This window comes from Ambystoma mexicanum, chromosome 2p (assembly GCF_040938575.1).
Source record: "Ambystoma mexicanum isolate Mex_15411 chromosome 2p, UKY_AmexF1_1, whole genome shotgun sequence".
Lineage (NCBI taxonomy): Eukaryota > Metazoa > Chordata > Amphibia > Caudata > Ambystomatidae > Ambystoma > Ambystoma mexicanum.
This window is the reverse complement of record NC_090923.1, coordinates 1,287,185,773-1,287,209,275: the sequence shown is the minus strand read 5'-3', so window position 1 is coordinate 1,287,209,275 and position 23,503 is coordinate 1,287,185,773. Positions and strand designations below refer to the sequence as shown.

Sequence of the window (23,503 nt, the reverse complement as noted above, 5' to 3'; positions counted from 1 at the left end):
CAGCGCCGAAGGCCTCCGGAGCGTGCGAAGAGTTGGTAAGCTTTTGTCTTTCAGATGCCGGAATGCAGTGTGAAGACCTCCGGAGCGCACGAAGAGTAGGTAAGCCTTTGTCTTTCAGATGCCGGAATGCAGCGCGAGGCGTTGGTGACAGCCGATGGACCAGGTAAGTGAAGAGCTGTCACTGAAGACCGTAATGCTAACCTGTTCTTTCTTGTCTTTATAGGTGTTGCTGAAGACTGGATTCAGGATGGTAAGCCTTTTTCCTTAGGCCCAGGATCAGATGCAGAAGACACGATGAGCGTTCTGCTGCAGAGGATGCAGAATAACGCAAAGCAAGATTCATCCATCGGGTGTGGTTTAAATAGCCTCCTGTAGTGCTTCGGTGTCTCCTTCCACAGCCACGCCTAGGTAAGAAAAGAGTTCCTGCTTTCTAGAAGAGTTCCAGTGTTCTGAATCTAGGGAGTGGCTCCTGCCTCACCCAACAGGAAAAGTAGTTCCAAACAGAAGAGGATAATAGGCTCAACTGGCAGGCAAGTAAGCAGCATGGTCTGCTGCAGATAAGTCCATCCATGCATTATGAGCCCGGCGCTTCCAGCGCTGGGACTGGGCATATTTATGAGCCTGGTGCCACTGGCGCCAGGACTGGGTCCAAAAGGTCCCAATTGGGACTGGTTGGCACTCGGAACCTGGGTTATGGATCTGCTTCCAAGGGAGTTGAGAAAACCCTGACCTTTTGGAAGCAGAGATCATGACAGCGGGTCGGTTTACTGACATTTTGAAATGGCAGTTGGTGCACCTTTTAAAGCCCGAAATCCAGAGATCAGACATTGCGGTTGAGGTTTTAGGAAGAAATTTGATGAATTTAGTCAAAAAGGAAGCGTCGAATACTCAATGTCGTCTTCCTCAAGCAGCGTGCAAGCTCGCAGAAAAAAGGAACTGAGGTACTTGTAACACTTATCTGGACTCTGCATGGACCGCTGGAGTTCCGAGTGACTTCAACCTTCCCCTTCAGACTAGACACTGGAATTCTGTGGAAAAAATAACAAATTCCCCTCCTTAATTTACTTCCTATATATATATATATATATATATATAAACTATAGGGATATTCTGACACAACTATAGCTCACCTTAGTATTTAATTTGATGAACTATCCATCCTGTTCTTACAGGGGCGCATGTCCTGAAGATGGTAGAGCCCAGGAGGAAGGACTATTATACTACGGGGGCTAAGTTCCTTTATTTTCAATAGAATGGAACAATGGAATTGAGGGAGTCTGTAATAAAAGGTGGGTGACAGCCTAAGCCTAAATAAATACCATAAATGAAAAAATGAGCTGCACTCATCACTAAGCGAGTAGAATAACAATCTGCACAATGGTATAAACCTTAAGGCTGTCAAGAAGCGCCAACTGAGGAACCTGTATGCTGTAACAGTATGGTGAGTTAACTATTCAGGTGACTGGAAAAATAAAGGGTTAAGCCTCCGTACTAATAAATGGACATGGAGTTCTTTTGAGTGTGAAAAAAGAATAATGGCACACAAACTGAATGAAAACTGCGTAGTGTGAACCTTTTCATTTAATGCGTGACATCATCCGTAAATTCTGAAATAACGTGTAACAAAATCTCACGGACAACAACTCGGCAACAATGTGTAGAAATGCCTATTTAAAATGTGAGCAATGACAGAAGTGAGTGTGTGTCCAAAATGAGCATACTACTAAAACACACGCTGTCCACTAAAAACGAATTTCCTCTAAAGGTAAGCAACCTTTCATAAAAGAGTAACACAAGCAATTGGAGTGAGGGAAATGTATCAGTAAATCCTTCAAAACAAAAATAGTACTTGCGTGTGAATGAATGCGTTCTCAAACTGAGGAGAGGCGTCCCTGTTGACAGGAAACAAATAACCCTAACGAGCGCTCAACTCGAACTGAAGTGGTCAAAGGCAGCAGGAAAGGGGAACTATGTAAATATACTGTACAAAACTGACGGAGATGAAAGGATAAATATCTGTGGAAAACAGCTGTGGGCTTAGGGCTGAAGAAACGCAGCGAGCGTTACATCCGATAACAGATTAACGAAGCGCGAGCCTCCAGATGGGTGGGGCTTAAATAGGCGAACGACTAGACCCGCTGGTTACATAATTGAGGGGGACTACCTAGCAGCCATTAAGGAACCCAGAACCAATATATTCAATAGGGAACTTAATTAACAGTAACACAACTAGGACAAATACCCGAATTCCTTTAAGAACCTTCCTGGAGCTGTACTTTCCTAGGACTAGAATTAGAAACTCTGCCTGTGGTCATGAATGTACTGGGCATAGTGACGTGTGATATATATGATGACTGACGTCATGTTCGGAACTGACGATTGAGCACCAAGCAAGACAGACCGACGTTCGAGTCAAGGTCCACTACGCCCCCCTGTTAAAACGTTTCCAACCAGCAGAGCTGGATGAGGATATCTATCAGATGAGGAATCTGCGGGAGAAAAGCCCATTGTAACGCTGGACCTGTAATGGTGGAAATACAGTCTGAATTTTCCAACTATATTTTATTAATGTTATGAAGTTAAGGGCATGCACCGTCTTCAAGATACAATTTACAATAGGTATGTATAGCTAGAAGCTAAAACAACATTACTTTGAAATGTTATTGGATACCTGTTTCTTCGAACCAGTGAAACCTTCCATTGGCGGCATGTGCGATTTCCCTCAAAATGCCAGAAGTGTCTTTTGTGCTTGTGTATTGGGCTGGAATAGTATCATCATAATCAACAGCATTGATGGTAAACAGACAGACGTGCAGCTGCAAGTCACAGCCTCCACAGGCCTCAGCAATATAAGCAGTGACTACATCCTAGAAAACCAATAAGAATGATGATTCACCTACTGCTTCATCTGGACAGTGTATCCGACCAAATAAATACAGTCAACTGACGCAAATGACAAAAAATATGGAAATTACACGCATTGAATTTCGCTATATGGGAGATTATCATCATGCGTTTCCACAGTGAACATTACCAAAACCAAATTGAATGTAACTATCTGGTGGGTCAATGCTCCCATCCATACGTGTCATTTTCAACCAGAAGACATATTATTCTCATGCTGTCAAATTATACATTGCATAAAACAATAAAATGTGAACAACAAAATGTAAAAGACTCTGGATTAGGATAAACATTGCTAGTACCTTTTACCTCAGTTGTATTATATCTGAGTCAAAACCACCTGGGCATAAATCTAGAGAGGTATTTGGATTTTGGTAGAGTACCTTATCTTCAGAGTAATCGGACGTTAAGTCCACATGAAACAACTTGAAAATGTATGATTATATTGTATTGATTTATGATATTTCAGATCCTTTTTTTGGCCTTTCTTGAGACTTGTCTGTGGTGGAACTTCCACCTTTGGAAGATTTTCTCTTTGAAGGTGTGGAAGACAGACTTTGAAAGCAACCGACCTAGGGTGGGCTTCAATCTTCTCTCCTTCAAGGCATTAATAGTCACTGATTGGCAGGAGCCGCATTCAATGACTTCATGTTCTTCGCCGAAGCAACAGCGACCCATCTTGTGCGGATCAGTGATCAACATTTTTGAGTCACAGTCAACACATCTCTTAAAGCCTGTTTTTGGCATAGACATTGCGATTAAATCACAAAAAGAATTACGTTAGTCGAACAGAACCAATTAGGCGAGTCGAAAAAGCATGTAGAAAAATGGAATGAAGGCAAGGTGCATGGTGCGTGCTATTTATACTATCATCGACATCACATCCAGATGTGGGAATGGCAACTGTCGAAGGACATTAACTACGATGCTGCACAGTGCCCCCTCCTGTCAAAAGTATCTGCAAGATGGCAAAGCAGGATACAAATATATCTAAGTCGAGGAATCAATGACACAACCGACACAATCCATTAGAATCTCAAATTTTGCAGCGTGGGCTGCCATTGTTGCAGTATGGCGTCTCATTTCAGAGAAAAAGGGCAGTGTTAAATCATTTTTGGCAACTTTCTTCAATGCTGATCACTCCAGGGCAGGGAAGTGTTAAGGGGTCAGAAACGCGAGACGGACAAGTGGCTAAAGTTTTCTCACAAGTAGCCATTTTATTAAAAAATAAGGGTGTGCTTAACGTCTCCCTTTCTCACACCGAACAATGATTTCCCTACCTGTCAAACTAAGAATAAAGAAACACACTCTAATATTATCTGTCCCTCACATTTATACATACAATAAAATTATACAGGCATCATATGCTGTTAGGAAAAATGTCACTTACTGCTATTTTACATCTATATTTATAGACCCCCCCTAACTTTTTGCTTTTGTTTCAGCCTCCTGTCATGACTTTCTGCCAGTGAAGCACAGCCTTCAGCTGCACTCCACTGGGATGTCGCTCATCCTTCTGGGGAAACTGACTTGTCCTTAGGCAGTCAGTACTGAGAGGTTTTGTTTCTCTGGATGTATGTGTTTTGGCTGCTAATCCAATTTTGCTGATTCAACGGTGCAAACCTATGCTGATAAGCAGGAGCAAGGGAAGCTCTTGCACCCGTGGTACCGGCTTGACTCCTGAGAGGCAACAGCCAAGCGTTTCATCACAACTGGTGAGTCGAGGGAAGAATTGATAAGAACCGGGCTGTGTTGAATGAGAAGCGCAAAGTGGCAAATTTGAACCAAGTTTAAGAAACTTCGAATGAACTGTAAAAAGGTGGAAGGGGAGGCCAGCTGCAAAGGGAAACCGGCACCACGTGGGTGCTAACTCGAGAGACCTTGATCAAGCCCAATATAAGAGAAACTACAGTTACCAGGAGGCCGTAGGAGGGCTGGTGAAATTCATCAAAGTGGTCATACAGAGGGTCAAGCAAAATCCCTGTACAATTGAAAGACTTTGATCTTCAAGCAGTGTTAGATAAAGGGAAGTAAATCCTGCACTGAGAGTAAACATTGAGAAACTGAGGGAATTGAATCACGCTAAAGTAAAGAGGGGTTTGAGCCCGACTGAGGGAGATCCAGGGGTGAAGCTATCACCCAAAGTTGTTTCAACTGTGGTATATTGTGACAAACAATTGAGAAGGGTCAACACGCCCAGAAGAGGGGGACCCCGGGGTGAACCCATCACCCAGTGAACATTGGGAACGAACGTTCATTTGTTAAAGAAACTTTTGGTTTTGTTATTTGAACACATCAGGCCCCAGAGCCAAGAGACTTTCTAAGGAAACGAGACTTGGCCATTGACGGTGCTGAGAACTGTCATTGGAACTGTCGTCTCGTGCTGGGGAATCTAAGCTCCAAGCTCCCATTTTACCCTGTGTCCAAAACTTGGGAAGGGAGACCCAAGCTATCGGATCCTGACATTATTTGAGAATACTTCTTTCTTTTCTTGCAAACTATCTCATACCCCTTTTTGTATTAGTTGTGAGGGTTTGGTAATAGGTTTCCTAGCATAGGCCCCTTTTTATTTTATTTTTTAGACAACACCACTAGGACTGCTTTATTGTTCATTTGATGGTTGACGCTTGCTCCCATCTTAGATTTAGGTTTTGATTAGGTGTTTTCCCAACCTGCACACAGCATTCATTGTTCAATAAACACCATTGAACTGTGATCACTTGTGTCTGTCTTACTTGTTGTCACCATGAGTTCCTCACACCTTCCTCCTGGTCTTTGAAGACCCGGGGAGTCCGTATTTGGGCATGCATTCACCTGCGAAAGCCGGTGCTTTTCACGAGCTAATGCATGTCACGTGTGTAGTGTGAGAAACCTGAAGGTGTCTCACCCGCTAGTCCCCAGAAAGCTGTCATCCAGGTGGCCAGGACTTGGCCATTGCTATTGATTCCAATTCCTGGTGGTGGACCAATGGGGAGGGGGGGGAAATCACCTGGGTGAGGGGTCTTTCGGGGAGTGGAAGTGGGACACTGAGGGTTCAGATGCAGTATCCCCTTCCTTGTAACACCTTTCTCCTTTCCTACCCGGTAGGATATTTAGAAGCTCTACCGCCCCCCACACTTTTCCAACATGAGCACTCTTACACAGTAACAGACAACGGACAAACAGCAGAGCCATTTACTTGACATGTCCCAACACACAGGTCAGGCATTTGACAATAACTAGGCGCACCCGGCGGCCCTTTACCTTCCCCACAGGGAAAAAAGGTAGAGCACGAAAGCACACTTCGAGCAAGGCCAAATGCATGAGGAGACAGCTACACCAAACCGGCAGTTCAAGCGGAGGAGAAAGGCGGCACGACATGGAGGGATGAAGGGGGAACTGCCCTTGCCCTTTTCAACTCAGACCCGTGAAGCCTCCGAAAGGGAAATCTAAGACCGGTTACAGTTGGCGAACAGAGCAGCAGGTGTCAGCGGTGCACGGGGACCTCCTGCATGGATAAAGCAGGTGGGGAGGCAAGCTGGCTACCATGGTACTATCCTTGACTCCAGAGATCAGAGAAGCAAACTGGTTCAGCACAGCCGGTGAGTCAGAGGAAGCTGATAGCAAACCGAACTGTGTTGAGCCCAAGGGTGCAAGTAGCAACATTTTGAACGCATGAAGAAAGAACTTGTGTGTATGTTTGAACTGTTAACAAAATCCTGACAAGGGCCAGCTGCAGAGTGGTCAGCCCCAGGAAAGGGCTGCGTGTGGCGTCAGTGGTCCTAAAAGGGTCACGTCAAATCCTATGCACAACCAAAAGTCTCTGACCCATTACCAGGAGAAAGCTAGGGGAAGGGAACCCCGTTTTCCGACAAGGTTTTGAACTGTGGAGAAAGTCAAGTGTGAACCTGACAGAGGGATGCCGAAAGAAAGTTAGGAGAAGGAAAACCCTGCTTTCTTTTTTTTTAAACTTTCTTTATTGATGGTCACAAAGGTACAACGGCACCACATCTCATAGAAACTTGCATATATGACAAAGAGTGCATTTAACCATAGTTCTATGTATACTGTTACAATGGCATGTCATCATTCTCAATCGTGTTACATAAATAGACCCTGAAGGGGCCCCATATGTCCTTGGGCCTGCATGCTGTAGGTTGGGTCATAACAAATTGTTCTTCTGCCTCATTTACATGCGTTAATTCTTGCAAAAAATGATTCATACTGGGCGGGGCAGGACTCTTCCATTTCTGAAGTATGCATTTTTTTGCCATGGCACAAATAATATTGAATAATCTTCAAATTTTTTCGGAACATTTGCCAATATCGCCAAATAAGTATTTCTGAGGAGTCATAACCGGGGGAACTTGTATTATTTCTTCCAGTAATTCTGCCACTTCTCTCCAGAACCCCGCCACCACCGGACATTTCCAGTACATATGAAAGGCATCAGCCTGAGGTGTATCGCATTTAGGGCAGGAGTCGGAGGCACCCGGTACAAACCTAGCCACCTTGGCGGGTGTATAATGTAGCCTATTTAGGATCTTGAATTGAATCAATCTCAAACCAGAATTAAGTGAGATGTTTTTAGTAAGCATGCAATACCTTGCCCATTTTTCCTCCTCAATTGGTGTCTGTAGGTCTGCCTCCCACCTCTCCTTAACGTGGTTCAGTGTAGGGGTGTGGGCCTGAACCGTGGTGTATAACTTGGAGATCCCCAAGCCTTTAGTAGCTGTTATTAACTGTATACACGGATGAGCCACTGGTTCATCCGGGAACAGCGGCCATCGCTTAATAAATGCAGACCTCATACGGTAGTATTGGAGAGTTTTAAGTGGTCCATCTCCCAGTGCCCTCAAGAACAACTTCAGATCCGCAAACTTCCCTTCTACAAACATATCACCTACTTTCATTTCCCCATCTGGGTCCCACAATTCTTGTATGCTAGTGTCATGAGTGGGAGGCAAGCCTGGAAAGCTCCGGGCTATAGGGTGTCTCAATCTTTAACCTTTTGAATATTGCCTCCCATGCCCTTACAGTGCAGCTCACAGGGTTGTAATCACAAGTATCTCTATACTTTGTGTCAAAAAGGACAGATTGTATATTTGTGGGGTGTGTGGGATGTTCCTCTATCAATGCGTGTGGTGTGTTTTCTGGGGGCTCATACCAGTGTTTTGCAAACTGTGCCTGGGAAACATAATAATAAAGCTCAAAGTCGGGGGCCGCTATGCCTTCCATGGAATACGGTTCCGTCATTTTTTCCCAGCTTATTCTAGCCGTTTTTCCGCCCCAGAGAAATGTGACAGCTATAGATCGGAGTTTGGTAAAAAAAGACTCTGCCCGGCCATATGGGGATGTTGACAAAGAGGTACAGTAACTTGGGAAGGATCACCATTTTAAGGACCGCGACTACCTGCCAGCGAGAGTGGGAGGCGTCCCCAAATCTGGAGTTTCGTGCTTATGTTACGTAGTGCAATCTCATGATTGTCGGAGTACAGCGTGTGTTTGTCTCTAGATACCAGAACCCCCAAGTATCTGATGTGGTATTCTGACCATTTAAGCCCTCCAGTGGTGGGGGGCCGCCTAGTGGCCGGGGTAAGTGGAAAGATCTCAGACTTGGTCTTGTTTATGGTGTACCCGGAATATGCTGCAAATTCCTGTATCTCTTCCATTATAGGTGTTATATTTACCTTGGGTTCTTTGATATATAATAATGTGTCATCTGCATAGAGTGAAACCAGCTGGGTGGACCCTTTCATCGTGATCCCTCGGTGTGTGTGTCTCAATCTGACCGCGGCCGCCATTGGTTCGATGGTTAGCATCCCTGTCTGGTACCCCTGCCCAAAAGGAACATATCAGAGATGGTTTTATTGGTTAACACTCGTGCACCAGGTTTTGTATATAGCAACCTGACATAGTTTACAAAATGGGGGCCCACCCCGAAAGCCTCAAGAACCGCAAGAAGGTAAACCCACGAGACAGAGTCGAATGCCTTCTCTGCATCGAGGGCTATAGCCACCGCGCTTCTTCCCGGATCTATCTGTGCCATAATGCCAAAAAGCCTACGCAGGTTCAGGGCGGTGGACCTTGTGGGAATAAACCCATTCTGATCAGGGTGGACAAGGGTGGGAACAGCCGGGAGAAGTAGGTTCGCCAGGACTTTAGCAAATATTTTTGCGTCTGTGTTTATAAGTGACAGGGGTCTGTATGACGATACATCCTGTGGTGGTCGTCGTGGCTTGGGGAGGACCGTTATTACAGCCTCCCTCATGGTTGGAGGCAGGATTTTATTTTCAAGAGCCTCCTCCCAAACCTGCATTAATACAGGGACAAGTTCCTCGCGGAACTCTTTGTAAAATTCAGCCCCAATTCCATCCGACCTAGGGGCTCTGCCTGACGCCAGCCCCTTGATTGCTTCCGTGACCTCGTCTGGGGTTATCGGTAGGTCCATGGCGAGGCGTTCCTCCTCAGGGAGCTTAGGGAGTGAGAGGGCCTCTAAATATGACCTAATTTCCGGGAGTGACTTCACATCTTTGTTTGAGTAGAGGAGGTTTATAGAAGTTCTCAAATTCCCCATTTATATCTGCGTCAGTGAGGCGTACATCGCCTTGGGCTGTATGAATACTAGTGATCAGGGTGGGTTGTCTACCCTGCTTAAGTAAATTTGTAGGGTTCTGCCTGCCTTATTCCCTTCTCCATATCTGCAAGCTCGTATGGGTGCCGTGATATATTGCACCTCTCTGCCGGCCAACTTGTTAAACTCTTGCAGGTGTGCCTGTATGTCTCCCAATATGTCTTTGTTTTGAGTATGTGTGTATTCTGTTTCTAGCCTATCTAGTTTGGTCTCAACCTCAGTTAACTCGGTTCTCACCCTTTTAAGCATACCAGCAGACCTGGATATCAACACCCCCCTTAACCAAACCTTAAAGGACTCCCATACTGTTGAAATCTTATCAACCGATCCCACATTGTTCACCAAATACTCCACAATATCAACATGCAATGTCTCAACTTCCCCGGGGTCTGCTAGCATTCCGCCGGGCATTCTCCACCTTCTGGCGGGTGCGGGAACATTCTGGAGCAATAGGTCTAACAACACTGGGGAATGGTCTGACATAGTGCGTGGAAGAATTTCACATCCCCTCAGTGCCGTCGTCATTGATGAAGAGACCAACCAGTAATCAATTCTTGATTCAGAGTCGTGGACTGAAGAGTAAAATGTGTATCGTCTACTATCAGGATTAGCTCCCTCCAGGAATCCACTAACAGAAGTTGAGACAGGATATGTGCCAGAGTCTGGGTGGCTTTACTAGGAGCTCTAACAGCCTTAGAGGCCCTGTCTAGGCTCGAGTCAAGAACCAGATTAAAATCCCCACCCCAAATGACCCTTGAAATTTCAAGCGAAACAATTATCTGATACAATTCTAAGTAAAAGACAGGGTCGTCGACATTGGGCCCATACGTGTTGACTAGGAGAAGGCGCTGAGAGGCGATCTCCCCCCATACCAAAACATACCTCCCCAGCGAGTCAACCCTGTGGCCTTCTGGCCTAAACCCCAGCCCTGGATGTATGAGTGTGATGACCCCCTTGGACTGAGACGAATAGTCTGTGTAGAACCTAAGGGATCCCCATCTAGGCAATATGTGCATATTATCGGTCCCCACCATATGAGTTTCTTGTAACATCAGTATCTGGGGGCTGTGTCTGGCGATGTAGTTACCAATTTTTTTGGCTTTCATATGATTATTTAGCCCCCGAACATTCCATGTTAACAGTTTAACCGTCAGCCCCTCGCCTGCACATCATGAGGAAGTATCTGCCATCGTCACGAACGACGGTTCTATAGTATTCATATACTTTGCTCGGTACCGGTCCAAATGTGACCACATTTTTACGTTTCAGGTCATAATTACCAACTTTGTGCCACAGTAGGGCTAGTCTAGAACTGTAACGTCCAATCCCAACTCCCCTTCCCGCCCCCCCCCACCCTCATTGTCACCGCCAACTTGACAATGGATCAAACCAAACTCGTGGAACATTGCGAGGGTAGCCATGTTGCTTCACATGGCCGCCGACTGGGTCCCAGCCTCCCCTTAATCGAAGTGCCTGGACCAATAAGTATTACATATTTTCTTAATTACGCCCCTCAAGCACCTTATGTTATATCTGCGGTTGTCTCATGAGATCATAATCCCCCTTCAGTCTCCCGGTCTGGGACTGTTTTGCGGTGGTCTGCCCCCCTTGGGAGGAAGAGGTAGAGGTTTCGATGTAGTGCGTAGCCTCAGCCGGAGATTCAAAAAAATGCACCCTGCCTGCGTGCTGGATCCGCATTTTGGCAGGAAAAATGAGAGCGTATGGGATTTGACGCTCTCGCAGGAGCTTCTTAACCGGCTCGTAGGATCTCCTGTTCGCCTGTACCCCAGCAGACAAGTCAGGATATATATGAATGCGATTTTCTTCAAATTGAAGTGTTCCTGTCTCTCTTGCCCTGCGCAGGATTGTGTCCCTGTCTCTGTAATTCAGGAGTTTTGCAATAATAGTGCGTGGCGGGGCACCCGGCTTAGGAGCCGGGGCCAAAGTGCGATGTGCTCTTTCGACCAGAAAGTGTTCAGAGAATGCCTCCCGTCCAAACAAGGTTTTAAGTAGCTCCTCCAATTGCCGCTCTATCTGGCTTTTCCCAAAGGATTCAGAAACCCCCACCACTCGGATGTTGTTCCTCCTTGATCTCGATTCGAGATCTTCGCACTTGTTTTGCAATTTGGCCAAGTCTCCTTTGATCTGGGCAATATCTCAGGTATGGTGTGTGATGGTGTCTTCATTGGTGCTTATTCTGTTTTCAGCCTCTGTGACACGTGAACTCTCCTTTTCCACTCTAGCCTTAAGGGAGCCCATGGTGGAAACGATGTCATCCAGCTTTGTATTAATAGAAAGGAAGCCACTCTGAACACATAGGTATTGTGGGAGATGTAGCAGAATGACCCTGCCCAAGGTCTCAGACCAAGGCTGCCTTGGCCAAGTCCAAGGCTGAGCCAAAGCCAAAGGGGAAACCCAAGGTTAAAAGGAGTCAAAAAGCAAAAGAGAGGGAAACGGAATACTATACCCCCCACCCTCCAACTCACCTTCCACTGAGGTAGAGGCAGTTGGCCAAGCCCCTGAATCGGACGAGGAAGACGGGTTGCCTGAAATACTAAACCCACATGACCATCCTGAATTGCAAAGTTTACTTGCAGAACGTGGTACTGATAAGGAAGAGTTCAGTAAGGGCCAACGTGAGTGCCCATATTTGGAAGGCCTCAGGAGACAGGCCTGTTCCCAGCTTTAGGGTGAAAAAAGAATTTATTGGGAAGGTTGGCAACTATATAGTGAGCCCACAGAGTCCACTGAAGGGGACCATAGGAGGTTGAGGTTGGTGGTCCCCCTTCAAGTGAGACCCTTTCTCCTGGCAGTTGGCACATGAGGTCCCCCTTGCAGGTCATCTTGGTATCAAGAAGACTAAGGAGAAGTTATCCATGAATTTCTACTGGCCCAAGATGGGGGTCCAGGTAGTAGGCCACAGCAGAAGTTGTGCCAATTGCTAAAATCTCTGGTAAAAGTGGGACAACAATACAGGCTCCATTGGTACCACTCCCTGTAGTGAGTGTACCATTTGAGAGGGAATGGAGTGACATTGTTGGCCCCCTTGACTCTCCAACATTCTCCGGCAGCAGGTTTATTCTGGTGTTAGTTGAACATGCCACCAGATATCCTGAAGCCATCCCACTGAAGAAAGTAACTGCCAAGTCACTTGCTAAGGCATTGCTTAACATATTCACTAGGGTTGGCTTCCCTAAAGACATTGGGTCTGACAGAGGCAGCAACCTCATGCCCAAGTACATGTAAGCCATGTGGAAGCAGTGTGGGATCTCCTATATGTTTTCATCAGCTTATCATCCACAAACCAATGGCTTAGTTGAGAGATTTAACAAAACTCTCAAACGCATGGTTGGAGCTCTTGAGGAGCCCCAGAGGAGAAAGTGGGATCTCCTTTTACCATACTTATGTCATGACGCCTAACCCCAGGGACCCAGACCAAGTCCAGCAACCCCAGAAGCAGGCATCAAGTTACCCCAAGTAAACCCAACAACCCCTGCTAGGGGCTATTTGGGTGCAGTCAGGCGCCAGGCTCATAGATTAAAACTCACCTGATGCAGACCATGCTGCAAACTTACCTGATGCAGACCATGCTGCAAGAGCTCCAAGCCAAATGAGGCTTGGAAGGGACTTTTTTACCTAGGGACTATTTTTTTACTTGTGTGGGGCTGGGGAGGAATACTTACCTGGGACTACTTTGAAGGCTATTTAAACCACGCCCAAAGAGCAGCACACGCTTCGCGTTATTCTGCATCCAGCAGCTTAATGCTCACCGTGCCTGCAAGTCTGCATGCAGTCTTCTGCCACGCCCGCCTCGAGTTTGGAGCTCCTAGAAAAAGGGAGAAAGAAGGAGAAAAGGTTAGAACAAGAGCAATACCTTTGATCCTTACCTGAATTCCCAATCCATCGCGCCTTCGAGCTGGAAGAAAGAAGTTATTTTATGCGCGTCGCCTCGCCTGCTGCAGCGCTGCGCTGAACTCACCGGCCTTCGCAGCATCTTCACATTTCACCGCATCCTCCTGCATGTTACCGCCGCACTCCGGCACCTAAAGAGGGAAGACAACAGCAGCAAGGTGAGCCAAGGGAATACACAGAGGAATACCCCCCCCATAGACTTACCTGATCTTACCACTGGGGATACTATTCTTCTTCACGGGTCGGCGCAGCTTCCACTGCATCCTAGCCGAACCCCAGCCCCTAAGGGGAAAAAAAAGGACAGCAAGGTGAAACAAGGGACTAACAAGGGGAACCCTCCTCACCACAAAAGACTTAGCTGATTTTACCGCCAGAGGTATTATTCCCCGAGACTTCATACTTTCTCTCAGCGCCTAAATAAGGGAGAAAGCAACAGGTTACATATGGACATTATTTTATCGAACTGTATTGGATAATACTAATCCTTACCAGAACATTACCGGTTGCCACGAGGAACTCTTCAGTAGGGTCAAGCTGCAACCTGCAAGGAATCGGACAAGAGTGAAAGTCAGGCATTTGAACTCTTACGAACTACATACTTACGGCGTCTTGCCGGGAATATCAGAGTCAATATTGTCCTGGAACTCACCAATTCCTTCGAGCCAGTGAAGCAGCTGGTTATCTACGCGCCCCTGCGCTCAATGCAGGATGGAGAGCTCATCTTTTCAATTCATCAGATGAGACTATAAGAGGGGACATCCAAGGTGATCAGTGGGGAGAACAGCGGGCTGGGGGGGATTTACGCTCAACTCCATGGGTGGTTAATTCCCTTTCTCCATTTGTAGAAGAATATTCCTATGGGCCAAGCAAACGAAGCTAGGTGGGCCAGACCAGTCCGTCATCTCGGCCCTACGCGTCACATTGGTGGAGACCGCAGCAGTCCAGTCCAGATCGACGCCTCTGTGGGAGCCAGGTGAGCGTAACAACTTACTCTTTGTCTACAGAGAGGCCTCTCAACACAGGGTTGGGTATAGTCCCTTTGAACTTCTCTTTGGTCACCCTGTCAGGGGACCCCTAGCCATAGTTAGGGAAGGATGGGAGCTCCCCACTACAAATGTAGTGGACTATGTGCCGGGATTGAGAAAGAGGATGGCCCTGTGTTGGCTCAGGCCAGTGACAAGTTGAAGGCTGGTCAGGAGTTGGTCAAACATTGGTATGACCAGAAAGCTTCACTTGCAAACTCGTCCCCCAAGGCGATGAGGTCCCGATTTTGAATCCAGTAAGACCTATTAGTCTGAGCCCACTGTTGTCCCGGTAGAACCCTGCTTGCGCCCAATCGCTGAAGACCTGCAAAGGTGCTTCAACCCATTGGAGCAGTGGGACCAATCACTTTCAACGCCTCCTTTTTGCCCTGCAAACAAGCCTTCTTGGAAGTGTCCCTGGGCCCACCAGTGGTCTGACCAGCTTCTGCCTTTGCAGCTGCATTGGAGCATTGCTACATCAAGTTTTGCCTCAAGCTTTGGGGAAATCCTATTTTGCACTGCAAAGCATTGACTTGCCAAATTTTGTTGACCCAGTTGCTTTGTGCCACGAGAGAGGAGCATGCGTTAGACCGCAAGACTTGGGTGCCCCTGCATCACTGTGGGACAGTGGCTGTCGCTGCTGGTGACTTTCCTGCCTTTCTTCAAATATCCTGAGTCCAGCTGTATCAGTGCGTTCTTTGTCCTGCATTCGTGACGAGAGATCCAGCTCCAGTTGTAAAGCGGACCCACATCTGCACCCGCAGCGCCTGTGCACTTTGAAGCTTAACCAAGAAGAGGATTTCGTACTCCAGCCAACCATTTCCAAGCCTGCCAAGTTTGGAAACGGAGTGAACTAAGGGCAGTGAGTAATCATACCACTTACCAGTGGTCCCTAGTTCATTCAACCTGTTTTTTATGCACAAAGGATCCCTGGTGGTTCTTGCCTTGGCTGGCTCTTGCTTCCTAAAGCTTTCAAAAAGTTGGGGACAGCTTTGTTCTCCGCAGCAGATCCTCCTCTGACTCTCAGAGCCGAATTGCCACACTCTAGAATCTGTTGCTAACTTTTCCTTCCCGTCGAATATTGTCCTTTGTAAGCTTTACGCATCACTGAGTGCTTTTACGCACAAACTTGACACTGAGCACATGGCTCCAATCTTCGTAGGACTGGACTTTTTAAGTTAGGGATACTCCTCTCTGGAGTTGGCCAATGTATTAAAGTTTATCTGCTTTTCCGCCTGGCAGGAAACCGCACTTTACTGCATTGACCGAAAAGTGATTGTACATATATTTTACATAGGGTGTGTTTAAATAGTGATATTACTGTGTTTTCCATTATTCACTTGTGTTTGTTCTGACCCTAATACATTGTGTATTTTTGATATTCTACTGTCTAAGGGTAATTCTTGTCGCCTTGCTGTGTGTGCTCATCCAAGACCTCCGATCACTACTCCTGAGACTTAGCCTCTCCTACCTACCTTGAATTGCTCTGGCTAACAATGGTGGCCTCCTAAACATCTGTTCATCAGAGTAGAGTTAGGAAATCCATTCTAACATATGGCCGTTCAAACTCACCGAATTTCAGTTATATCTAAACATAAACTTTGTAATTATACATCCTTGTAAACAGGGTCGGATCCCCTTCCCCAGGGTTAATGCAGGATTTTCCAAACCAAAAGTTCCAATCAAGAAAAGTACTTTTCAATAGCCAAGTTATGCTCTAAAATGCAACAAAAAGTTATTTTCACTACATGAGTCTTTCACTTGGCACTTGGATTGTTGCATTGTTAGACAAGATCTATCACTCTTCAAAATGATTGTCCAAAGTTTCCACAAGCCTAATAAACCAAAAAGACTTTAGCTTCACACTTCTAGTCAGAATTCAATATAACTTCTCTAGAAGAATAACCACTTTCCCATTTCTTCTGCATAAACAATAATGGGCCTCATCATAAATTGGGTGGAGCAATAAAAATGTGGCATTACTGCTACGCCCAACTATGAATTACTGCCCATTTGAGGCGCTATTACCACAGTGCAAATTGCACCGCAGTAATTGCGCCTAATATCCCCCATGTGGTCAAACGGGCCCAATGGGAATGGGAACTTACCTCTCCTACCCCTGCAACTCGGGATCCAGTGCAAATTTCGCCAGACTGAGTAGCGGTAATGCCAATAGACTTGGGTGGTATCCAGTGCATTTACCGCCCAACTCCTGATGACCCACAATGTCTTGTCAGGGTGGTTTTACCACAGTTCATCATAATACATTGGTGGGCTTGCCACTTTCTTTCCACTACAACCTTCCACCACACAGCAGTACTTTAATTGTCTTCTTCCTGGTCCAATAAACTGCCAGGACTAACCACTAAAAGCCCCTTTCCTGGTATAGCCGCCTGCCAGGATAAAACTCCTACTACTACTAAAAATACTCTGTGGTGATGCATGCACTGCTTCAGACTTTCCACACTTAGATCCTCAATGTGGAAAACTGCTTCCGGAAAATGTCTTTAACTTTCAACATCATCATGGGGGTTAACAACTTCTTCCATAAGGGTACATCACACATTGATGCTGCTTGTTCCACTCATTTGTTTGCCATAGGCAATGCAGGTTATATTCCTCTCCCCCTTGATTTCTACAAGGAGGGTTTCTCTCCTGCCACCTTTGGGTTCCTTCTACAACATCAGTTAGCTGCTGGTAATGTCTCTTGTTCAGGATTCCCTCTTTAGGAAAGCTGTAGCTCCTTTTATTTATAATTGCCCCTCTTTAGCTTAGGCAATACTGGTTGTCATCTTCCTTTTCAAGTAATCTCCCTTTTTGTAGACTACTAGGGAAATGATAACCACTTTTGTTTGTAATTGCCTTTCTTTGGTTTAGGCAATGCTGGTTGTTATTTTCCCTTTTAAGTAATCTTCCTCTTTGTAGATTACATTAATCTTGCTCAAATATTTCCCCCTCTTTACTTTGGCAATGGTTGTTACAATATTTCCCTACTCAGGCTCTCTCAATATGAGTGTTGAGCCAGAAATACTTTAGTTCATTAGTTCGGTATTCAAAAGGATCATTGGCAGCCAGCTGTCTTTTGCAAAGCGCCTCAGGTTTACCTAATGAAGGCCAACTCACTGGTCTTTCCCTGTGCTACCGTTCGACCTGCAGCTACTGGTACTTTTTCTCTCGTTGGGTCTTGGGCGTCTGACGGCTCCGGTCACACTCCCATGGCCCTAGCCTTCTAAACAGGGAGCATGCCATGCTCGTCGCATACTTTGATGAACGCCAACTACCGGAGATGAACTCCAGACCAGGAGAGCTTCTCTCTGCTAAGGGACAACAAGTAACTGTCCTGCTTCCCGCTGTGCGTTCTATGTAGTTCCTCGTCCCAGTACCTATAGCATTATGGGACTTGAAGTCCCTAATTTTCTTGTTCCTTTTACCATCAAGGGCTTCAATTTTTCAATAGGCCATTAAGAAAGCAGGATTATTAGGGAAGTTGGTTAGAGGGTTCTCCCAAGTCTCCTAACCCGAGTCCCCTCCCATGTGACCCTGCCACAGAACACCACTCTCGGAAGTGGCTGCCTTTCCCTGGCCACATGAGAAGGTTCCCGGGACAGGGTGTTTAGGATGATCACCTCTGATTCATCACAGAAGGCGGGGGCAGAAAACCCAATCGGAAGATAAGGAAGGGGGATCAGAATGGCCACGGGAAACTGAAAGGTGTGGGGTGTTCGGGTGAAGTCAGCGAAGGAGGAGGTGGCAGACCAAAAGAAAGGACGGGGAGAGGAACTTGGAGGCGAATTGTAAAGCAGGTGAAGCATTGGTTATTGAGTGCAAGTGGTACTGCAGTGTGGTTGTGCATGATAAGACTAGTGAGTGTGGTCAGGAGAGGGACCGAGGGTGAAGTGAATGGCAGAGTGGAAGAGGGGTGACTGAGAAGAAGGTGGGGTGGAGTTGTAGTGTGGAGTAGGGAGTGATTGTGTGGAGGAGGGAATAGTAATGTGAATGAGGAAGTAGTTGTCTGGAGGTGGAAGTGGTAGACTAGACAGTTGTAATAACGAAGGGTGGAGGAGACATTACTAGAAGGATCAGGTGATATCAGATCGCAGGAGGAGAGACACAGGGAGTAGAAGTGGGTGGTTGGGATTAGGAGAATAGAGAGAGGGAGAGGAACAACATGGTGAACGTGGAAGAGAACCAAGTCAAGCAGAGTGTCTGAAGGCACATCCCCAATCGTGTGGTAGCCACTAACCAATGGATAGTGTAAGGAAGGAACAGAAGAAATGACTTACGGCAATGATCTTTCAATGGATTCTTCTCACGCAGATTCCTCATCTTGATAGATATCCATCATCCAGCTCGCATTGACAGGGGACGTAGTGGACCTAGGCTCGCCCATCGATCCACCTTGCTCGGAGTTCTCAATCATTAGCTCCGGAAGTGATGTTGGGAGTTATATATGTATGTATATACATACATATATGACACGTCACTATGCCCCATGCTTCAGTTCCTCCCTTTTTCCTCTGCACTTGAACGCTGCAGAGGAAGACCAATGAGAAGAGGCTAACTAGCCTGTAAAAAATGTAACTAAAGGATATATCCCAAAAGGTGATCCCATATAATTAGAGATTTAAATATTATTTTTTTTTTAACAATGAGTGAAAACGGACACCCCAGAGCCATAACCAACATCTTTATCACTTAGAAAGAAGCACTGAGCCACAACACTGAGTGGGGGACGACTGTGAGGGACGATGAGGAATTTGCGGGAGAAGAATCCATAGAAAGATCATTACAGTAAGTAATTTCTCCTTCAATGCATTGTTTACTCCTGCGGATTCCTCATCTTGATAGACTCCCCAAGCAGTTAGGCTAAAGGAGGAGGGCAGAAAGTATTAAACAAGTAGGTTCTGCAGAACTGCCCTACCAAAGCGTGCACCTGCCCCACAGGCAACATCCAAAGCATAATACTGGGTGAACGTATGAAGGGCTGTGGAAGATGAAAGCCCCTGGTTGAATTGACTCCGATTCCCGGAGGAAGTTATTTGCCTGCCGACTGGTAACCTTCAGATATACATAAAATAATCCCCTGTCAAAGGGTTTGTTTTGTTATGGCGAGACCCTTTACGAGATAGAGAATAGGCTACGAACAACTGGTCCATCTTCCGGAACTCAGATGTACGGGCAACGTAAAAGCTCAATGCTTTTTTGGGTCAAGGTGGTGTAAATGCTCCTCCTCTTTCGAGGGGTATGGAGATGGGTAAAATACAGGTAAATCAATAGATTGTTAAAGGTGAAATTCAGAAACAACTTTTGGAAGGAAGCCAGGCCTGACTTCGAGAGAAACATTTTCTCTAAAAAGATGCAAAAATCCCAATTTGCAGAATAATGGCTGCAGTTCACCAACTCTCTTGGCTGATGTGATTGCAACCAAGAAGGCTGTTTAAAGGGATAACAGCCTCAAAAAACAGGAATGCATAGGCTCAAACGGAGTCACCATCAAAAAGGTCAAAACCAGCTTAAGGTCGCAATCTGGAACAAAAGGGGTTGGTAGAAACAAATTAAGAAGACCCTTCAGGAATTGGGCCATGACCGGAATAGTAAAGAATGAGCCTTGATCTGCGGACCTTTTGCACACAGACAAGGGCGCCAAATACCCTTTGACTGTTGTAACCTGAAGGCCTGCTGTAACCAGTGGCAGGGGAACTACATCACTGTAGGGGTGGGGCAAGAGATGGGATTGACCTTGCGCTCCGTGCACCATGCCTCAAATCTTCTCCACCTGCATGCGTACAGAGATCTTGTGGACGTTCTACGTGCAGCCAGCAACACCTCAAGTACCTCCTGTGAGAGGTCCCAGTCATCATACATCATCCTCTCAAGAGCCACACATGTAGGTTTAGGGACCCCGGTTCGGGTGGAGTATCTGACCTGATGACTGGGTCAGGAAATCTGGGAGCTGAGGCAACCGGTATGGTGGGCAGATGGTTAGATCCAAGAAATCGGAATGCCACATTCTCCAAAACCCATTCCGGGGCGATGAAGATCATGGTTGCTTGGAATCTCTTCAACCTCCTGAGAACCCAAGGAATTACGGGAATCAGAGGGAAAGCGTAGTGGATAGGGAAGGTCCAATTCACCAGAAACGGATCCCCCAGTGCGCCGTTCAATGGGAATTCCCTTGAGAAAAACTGTTTGCATTTCCTGTTGGACTCTGTGGCGAACAGATCCACCGCCAGGGTCCCACAGGGAGAGGGAAGACGTCTTCCAGGACTTCCTGACACACTTCCCACTCACGTGAGATTGTGCTCAGCCTGCTCAGAACATCCGCCAAACCATTCTCTTGCCATGCCAGATGAACTGCTGAGACCGAAATCTTGTTCTCTAGCAACCAGAACCACAGTAGCACTGCCTCTGTGCAAAGGGAACGGGAGTGCATGCCAACCTGTTTGTTTAGGTAGTGCATGGCCACTGTGTTTGTCAGAATGAGGACATGCTTCTCCTTGAGAGATGTGAGTTAAGAATCATTGTGTAATTATCCCTCCGTTTGTGGCCCCCGAAACATTTTGCTTTTGTGTGGCTATCCTATCCTGCCTTTTGCCAGTGGAGCACAGACTTCAGCTATGCTCCCCTGGGCTTTTGCTCACTTGTTATGGGGAAACTGACGAGTCCTTCAGACAGTCAGTACTGGGAAGACATGCATTACTTACCGTAGTAGCATTTCTGACAATTTTATCTGCTTAAATTCACATGCTGTGTGTATATATAGTCCTACATCTAGTGGCAATCGCCGAGTATTACATCTTTCTTATGAGGATCGAAAGGGGACATCGACATGGGTGTGCTGGTGACACTATTCCTAACATGACGTGTAGTGTACCCAAAATCCCTCACGCGTCGGAGTCCCTCCGATTGTGTTTTTTCTGCTGCGAGGGAACCTCATGACCATTGTGAGCGAGTACAGAGAGAGAAGGTGTAAATTGTCTATGTTCCTTCTACTCCAAGAGAGGAGGAAGGGTGGGCGTATGTAAATCTAAGCAGATACTATCATCAGAAATGCTATTACGGTAAGTAATGCATGTCTTCTGATGCTTGTTAATCGGCTTAGACTCATGTGCTGTGCATAGAATAGCGAGCAGTACCCAGAGATGGGGTGGCATGTGTGAAGGAACAGTAGCAAAGAGATGTCTTAGCACTGCTTGTCCCACCTGACAATCAGACCTACAGAGTGTATCCAGGCAGTAGAGTTTTGTAAAGGTGTGTACAGAACTCCAGGTTGCTGCTTTACAAATAGACTCCAGAGGAACATTTGCAATAAATGCTATGGAAGCCCCTGTGCCCCGAGTAGTGTGTGCTCTAGGCTTGAAGGGCAGATCTCTCTTGGCAAGAGTGTAATCCAGTGTGATGCAGTTTACACTCCACTTTGAAATAGCTGCTTTACAGATAGGGTCCCCTTCTCTACCAGCTGCCACTGAAACAAAAAATCGGTTTGTATTTTTAGTGGTCTTGTTTTTTCCAGGTAATAGATCACCACTCTTCTTACATCAAGTGTCTCGAGGATTCTGTCTGCCATGTTAGTGGGGTTCTGGAAAAAGGTGGGTAGTTCTTTTGATTGGTTCACATGGAACTTCGAAATAAATGTAGGCGCAAATCATGTGGAGTGCGCAGGACCACCTTATCCTTGTGAATCGTGACAAATGGGTCTTGAACTGAAAGGGCTTGCAGTTCACTAACTCTCCTTATTGATTTGACTACCACCAAGAAAACGGTCTTGTAAGTGAGTGCTTTAAGGCTAGCCTTATTGTTAGGCAGAATCCTGTGCAGTGCCCTTAGGGACCACTACACACAATTAAGACCACAGGTGGCAGTACAAGTTTACCTTTAGTACAAGCCTGTACTACTAAGTTATAGTGGTAGCAGTAGCAGAGCAGCCAGGCTTATCTCAAGAGTATATGAGCAGTAGCAAAGATTACACAAAGGGACCGCAATTACTGTGACTCAAGCAAACACTGACTCAAGGTTTTAGGTAGAAAAATATAAGTACATTTATTTTTAAACCGTCAGTTATAAACACAACACTTCTATTAAACTTTAAACAAAACCACACGTTACATATACTACAACTAACCAATTCATTTTGTACAGTATGTCTCAAGGGAAGTACACTGTTTGAATGAACCAGGAGTTATGAACAAAACACGATACCGCGGATACGGTTGCGATCACTTTTTGACAGTTCGGTCTACTAACTAAACGCGTATCCGTGACATGAAATGCTACCGGGGCAAAAACACTCTTAGCACCTGAGATACCCAGAGAGAGTTGGAGGGAAAAATCACAGGCAATATTTAGGTTAGGCAAACAGTATCGAGAAACACTCGGAAACAGGAGTTCAAAAGTCAAAGGGTCGGAGCCAGGATTAAGTGACACCGGCGACCTGTTGCCGAAGATCACACCGTTAGATAGTTCACGATTCAGTGTAGCCAAGAGTATTTTGATACGGTCAATGTTCGGAAGCAAAAGTTATAAGAAGGAGGGAAGACAAGGGCAAGCCTTGGAGATGAAGAAAAGGGATTCACCCAGTTTCCTCAAGTAGAACACAGTACCTTATTCCAATGTTGCAGCTGGTGCCCTGGCAGTTGTTCCGGTTGGTATCCCGCAGACCCACAATTCCTGGAGCTTTGTTGTGAAGGAGGACGTCTAAAGGGGGTCTGCACCACCCAGGGATGAAGCCGGCAGCAGCGACAACGAATAAAAGGTGTGCTCCTTAAAAACAGGAGAGGCTCGTCAGGTGGCTATCCAGACCACTACAGTAGTGTGCAGCGATTACGACCATGAGGGTGACCTCTGGCTGAAGATGAAGAGCTGGTTATCCCCACCAGGCTCAAGAGAAGAAGACTCCGGACTGGATCTCCTCTTAGTTGTTGAAGGGCAGATGGCTCAGGACTGCAGCAGGGCTTCACTGGGACAGGGTAGTTGCAGCAGCTGTCGTTCTCTCCGCTTCTCTTCAGTTCCTTGTAGTTGCAGTGGCGAGACTCTGACTTCTAGCCCAAGAGAC

At 46.3% G+C, this 23,503-nt stretch overlaps 1 protein-coding gene across 1 annotated transcript in view; it reads right to left on the bottom strand.

The window, feature by feature from the left end:
* Window positions 1-23,503, bottom strand: part of VWA3A (von Willebrand factor A domain containing 3A) — a 2,090,411-nt gene that overhangs the window by 950,994 nt on the left and 1,115,914 nt on the right. Inside the window, exon 20 of the mRNA XM_069645605.1 lies at window positions 2,672-2,867. Within this exon, the coding sequence (XP_069501706.1) occupies window positions 2,672-2,867 (196 nt within the window). The remainder of the gene's footprint in view (window positions 1-2,671; window positions 2,868-23,503) is intronic.